This window comes from Haliotis asinina, chromosome 8 (genome assembly GCF_037392515.1).
Source record: "Haliotis asinina isolate JCU_RB_2024 chromosome 8, JCU_Hal_asi_v2, whole genome shotgun sequence".
Taxonomy (NCBI): domain Eukaryota; kingdom Metazoa; phylum Mollusca; class Gastropoda; order Lepetellida; family Haliotidae; genus Haliotis; species Haliotis asinina.
In genome coordinates, this window is record NC_090287.1 from 39,571,715 (window position 1) to 39,577,714 (window position 6,000).

At 39.5% G+C, this 6,000-nt stretch overlaps 1 protein-coding gene across 1 annotated transcript in view; it reads right to left on the bottom strand.

Annotated features, from left to right (window-relative positions):
- LOC137294834 (uncharacterized) overlaps positions 1–2,636 on the bottom strand; it is a 37,134-nt gene extending 34,498 nt beyond the window's left edge. Inside the window, exon 1 of the mRNA XM_067825956.1 lies at positions 2,428–2,636. Within this exon, the coding sequence (XP_067682057.1) occupies positions 2,428–2,608 (181 nt within the window). The 5' untranslated portion in view covers positions 2,609–2,636. The remainder of the gene's footprint in view (positions 1–2,427) is intronic.
- Positions 2,637–6,000: the final 3,364 nt, after the last annotated feature.

The window sequence follows — 6,000 nt, forward strand, 5'->3', positions numbered from 1 at the left end:
TGATCTATCTTTGAACTAAGAGGATGGCATTACATCGTGAGCTAGATAATAAGCAGGTGTTATAAAGGTGACCTGGAATCTTTGCTCCATGCCTTATTTTTGTGACTGATGACACTTTTTTGCTTCCTGAATCATCAGGTACATAATGATTTACTTACACTGTAAAACCAGACCATGAAGTCAAGGAATTTCAAACCTTGTAATGCATACTATAGCTACATTACCTATGGATTAGCATTCTCCCATAAAATAACACATAAATTAAATAACGCAAATACTGGGAAATCTGGCCCGTACAATGAAACCCTCTCCCAGACCATGTGATCCCCTATCATCTGCATGGCATGCACAGCTTCCACTGGTATAACAATGCTGGGTGGGTATCTGTACTAACCACCTCCCACCCAGCTCTAAAACACATCACAAGACATGTAATCAGATAGATTATTTAAAGTCACCCTCCCTCATCTAATGTGGATGAATTCATGTTTTTATCAAGATATCATGTAGCCCTTAGCAAGACTATATGTAGTTTTATGATAACAGTTGTAATACCCGACACGAGATATTGCCACCTAGTCCAGGTTTTCAGATCAGTCACTGGTCAATGATTGATTGTAATCAATAACGTTCATAGGGACTTTTAAAAATGTTATATTCAATTGTATTCAGTGATTCACAGGTCAGAAATTCAGGAATTGATATTTCTGCATACTTTGCAGTTATGACAGTTGCATAGATCATTTACAAATTGGACTGACCTACCCGCGACCTGTGGGGATGGGAGCAGGTAAGTGATGGAGGCAATGACTAGAATGTCTTCCAGAGTTTTGTTATGCCGAAAGGCCAAAAGAGGTGGTGAGGGGAAGATTTGGTTGTAGATTTCGGAGCCGCTAAGCAGGTGCCAGCGTCTCTAGCTAGTGCTAGCATCACAGTCCCACCTCACCTACCCTGGTCTCTACCTCTTTCCCTATTGTAACAAACAAATGGTACTATATCCCTAATCATTGCAAGTGTGGTGCTTCACAAAAATATTTCTGTCTAATTATTGTGTTCCTTGGATGTACAAAAATCACTACGTAGAATTGCTAGGTTCACAAAAAAGAAAGATCACATTAATCATTAATGACTATACACAAAATAGGTTACCATGATAATGAATCTGCCTGTTGGCAATCAAACACTACTAGACAGACTACATGGCTATCAAAGAACTTCTGCAATGTCAGCATGTTAGTCATGTTTATATGCTGAGAACATGTGAGATGTAGCTTATCTGAGTATCTTTTATATCCAACCAATTGAGTTAATTAAACTGACACAAATCATACATCATTCATTCATCAAAAGTCCTCAGTACATTTTTCCTGATTCCTAACTATACAATATTTTTAGCTTATCTTATTGAAAATAGAGCAAAGTCATATATTGTGTGCCAAATGTAACTGTGGTGGGCATTGTAAGTTATGTCTTTGAAAGGAAATGTTTAAGCTGAATACTTGACCAAATAAAAATGCAATATTCTAAGAAAAACATGTCAAAATATAAGGATCTTTATACTGAGCAATAAATGTATTTTTCTTATGCAAAGATGCAATAAAAAACAGTTGTATCAGTCATGTTATACATATTACATCAATGAAAACAAGACAAACATATTATTCATCACACCACACAAAATATAATACCTGCAACCATATGGTTTGTATGCTGTCATAAAAGTACCATATACTAGAGTTTGCAAGATGATCACAAGAAAAGTATCCCCATAACATCAATAATAAGTATTTGAAAGAACAATCCTGAAAAGATACAGAATCAGGTTTCACAAGGCTAAGGAAACGACCTTGTAAATACACATAAAAGTGGCAGTGAAGGCTATGCTGATTAACAGATAATGATTAACACAATGGTTAACAGCTGCAAATATTTTGAATATTTTCAGACACTGACCCAGGTTAAATTATGTTTACAGAAACTTGAGAGAGTGAAAATATTATTGTCACAAGAGAGCAATATTATTTACAAATTTGTGTTCACAGTTGTAGATCTAATACTAGGTACTTTACTAAGACATTGTCAGTTTATTTGCGCAATACATGATGATTAACCAATTTGATTCTGATGCTTTCGAGTGCATTCCTCAGAAAATATAGCACGTGAAATGCATCTGGGGAACCCAACACTAGAGGGGGGCGGGGCAACAAGGTGGGGAGGGTTGGAGGAAGGAAGCTACAGATTCTAATTCCATAGTAGTACCAGAACAATCAGGACATGTATGATGTGCGTTTTGCATGCAACAAAACTACGATAATTTAAAGTAACCATCGACAAAGGAAATAATTCACAAGGTACGTGCACGGTGCTCAACATGTCATTTTCAGATCAACAACATTGTCAGTGTTACTGACAACACACGAAACTTACCTTCCACAACACGCAATCCAAACAGTCCATCCACGTTAAAGTCTTGATAACTATTTTTATAAAACAACACTAACTTTTCTAATGCTTCGATTACGCTTATTAAAGGTGTCTTTGTGTCCCCATAACGCAACGTGAGTAACATAAACAAAGAGAGCAAGAACATCTGACTGGCGGCCGCCATCTTCGGCAGCTACCACTGATTATCTCCCCTGTGCAACAGAGGGCGCTCTACTTTAGGGGATTCCCCTGGAAATGTCAAACTCCGAAGCTCAGCCCATCGATCAGTGCCACGTGATGTTCCAGAAATCAGAATCGATTCGCGGAGACGGTCTGCATGCTATAGAATGAGGAGAAGGCACACGTTTATAAAAATGAAATTGTGCACAGACTGTCTTCAGAATATTCTACTGTACATAACCAAACGAAACAATTTCAAAATGTTTTCTGATTTTTTCCCCCTTTCATTGGCTTAGACGTGCTTGACGAATGAGGCGACTAACATAATTGAGTGGTCAGACTTGATGACTTTGACAACACATGACATCGTACATCATTGACAATTGTGCTAACTGGAATGTCTGATCCAGATAATTACTGACTCTGACCCAAGCTGGGCTTGAAACAGTTCGGCTTTAAACAACAAACAAATACATTACTTAAGTACAACCTGACATGTTGTTATTATGCATCTAACTTATTGGGTTAATGTCAAATAATAATAAAATTAAATCACACGTATTAAGGAAAAGGTGTCATTATGGTTCTAGTGTCGATATTTTGGACCATTTCTCGCTGTTTGAGTTATTGCCACCCAAAAGCATGTTTTATTTATTCTTGTTTGAGGCTACAACCGCGGGCAGTAAATGATCTTTACCAGAAAATCCTGTGACATCATGAACAGTGGACATCAACCAAGCCAGCCAGTCTGACCATGTCCCTGTATAGTCCCCTCTTTGTACAAACATAGTTTTGCTAAGCACAATTATCACCCGTATCTAGAATACCACGGAGTAAACCTACTTTGTGGGATATAGTATTTTAGATATTTCTAATTGCTTTTATTCCGCTCAGGATGGGATACTCAACATAACAGGCACAAACACACAGTTACGAAAACGTGATGGCATGATGGTTTACATGTACGATCGTGCATGTTTCAAACATTATTTGTTTAAGTTTGGGTTGTATGTTTGATGTATGAAGAAAGAAATACGTAACGAAGTTTGTCGCAAACATCACACATGGCGTAGAGGTCACGCATTTTTTGTGCTGGTGGAGTTGGGTGCCATTTACCAATAAATACGATGTCAAGAAGTTCTATAGAAGCGGAATCTCATTACACACCGCAGTAATTTCCTCCCACATTACATGGCGTGACTGCAAAAAGGCCAGTGGATACTAAACCACACTGAAGATTCAAGTAACTTTGTCTCACATAACCCCGATTATGGTTTAATCAATCCTTCAATGCAACTATTTTTGAAGGATTGTGCAAGTCCGAGTTGTGGGTTACCCTAGTGGTGAGGTCGTTCGTAAATCACATAAAAGGTCTGGGTTCGATTCGCTGTAGGGGTTTAGTGGGTGAACCAATTTCTGTAGTCCCCGGTGTGACTTTGCAGCAATTTGCCATTACCTTAAAATATGGTGATTGCAGTGAAGGCTGTCGCTCGGCATTAAGGGTTTAAAGCGTAGTCGGCTCACTGTACCGGAGTGGAATATCCATGCATTCTAGAGGTTAACTTGATAAACAGACATTGCTCTGCAGCCACAGACACAGCGAGTGCCATCATCGCAGTATTCGTACAGCAATCTTCAACACTGTAGGGTAGCCTTGTTTTTTTAAAGCTCTCGCTCGTCTGACCGGGGTTCGTTTAACCACACGTGTACACTGTGTTTAGCCCATTTCTGGTGTAGTCAGCCGTGATGTTGCCGGATCAATGTTTAAAGATGCAAAATTCCCAACTTAACCCTCATTTCAATAAACCTCAACACTTATGCACGGACTGAAGTCAATGCAAGAGTCAAGATACTATTTCGTTTTGCAGGTAAAGATACTTATATAATAACGCACAGGTTGAGCTGTGTTGTTTTCTGTCAGTGTTTGCTCTTACGTATACAGGGTGGTTTGAAGAACTGTGTCTGGCATGTGTCAGTAAGGTCTCCATGCCAGTGATTATGGAATTACCATTTCCTTGAGAGAGTGCTGGAGAAAGAGTAGGACATTGGGATCTGGAGTCCAAATGTCTTCTCATGGAATTCTCTTTGAATTCAGAACCGGACTCGTCACAAGTCTGGTGGTAGGACAAAAAAGGCCGTTTGTGATGAGAACATAAGACTGATGCTTAGTCTCCGAATTTATGTAATTCTAATAAGCCTATTCTACCCTGGACTTTCATGAGTCCTGTCTAAGTTCACCTGTACCATTAATTGTAACTATATGTAACTATGTGAATGACCCGGGGTAGGAAAGGCCTTCACAAACCCATGCTTGCCATAAAAGGCCCTATGCATGTCGTAAGAGGCGACTAACGGGATCGGGTGGTCAGGCTTGCTGACTTGGTTGACACATGTCATCGGTTCCCAGTTGCGCAGATCAATGCTCACGTTGTTGGACACTGGATTGTCTGGTCCAGACTCGATATTTACAGACCGCCACCATATAGCTGAAATATTGCTGAGTGCGGCGTAAAACTAAACTGACTGACTGACTGACTGACTGACTGACTGACTGACTGACTGACTGACTGACTGACTCACTCACTCACTCACTGTAACGTGAATGACTTGTTTTTGAATTTGGTGGCCATTTTCTGTTTGTAAACAATAATGTAATGAATGTGTAGAGTAATGTTTGTTTGTTTTTAAAAAATAAAAAAATCCGTTTGGTATTCAAAATGTGTGTACATTCAGACTTGATCTCATAATCATGTGACTGAAAACCCAACTGAGCTCGCACATGTCAAGGACAGGTTGGGTAGCCTAGTGGTTAAAGGGTCCGCTCGTCAGGCCGAAGGCCCGGGTTCGATTCCCCACATGGATGCAATGTGTGAAGTCCATTTCTGGTGTCCTCGTCGGCGATGTTGCTAGACAAACTAAACTACAGCGTAACGGGAATGATGTCTTAGCGTGTCTCAACTTCTTTTGAATGATATTGAAATCTGACATATATAGGTATCGTGATTTAAAAGTCAAGAAATTACAGTTACCTTTTCATATGATTTCTCCTACAGGGTGTTGAGTGAGTAGGCGAGTGAGTTTCGTTTCCCGAGACTTTTAGCAATATTCCAGCAATATTCCAGCAAATATTCCAGCAATATTGTCGTGACGAGCGAACGAGTTAACCTCCGCTGCTACGCCACTGCCTCTAAAAGTGTTGAACTCAAGGAGGAGAAAATCCATTAAATATATATCGACGAAGGTCGGGGAACACTGTTCAGTGTGAACGATATGGAAGGGGATCTAATCTAATTGTTTGGTCATCAAATCATGATGTTTTCTTCCATTCGTTATTATCAAATAATGACAAAACAAACAGTATTTGTAGACGTAAATTTGTGAATTTGCGACTCAACC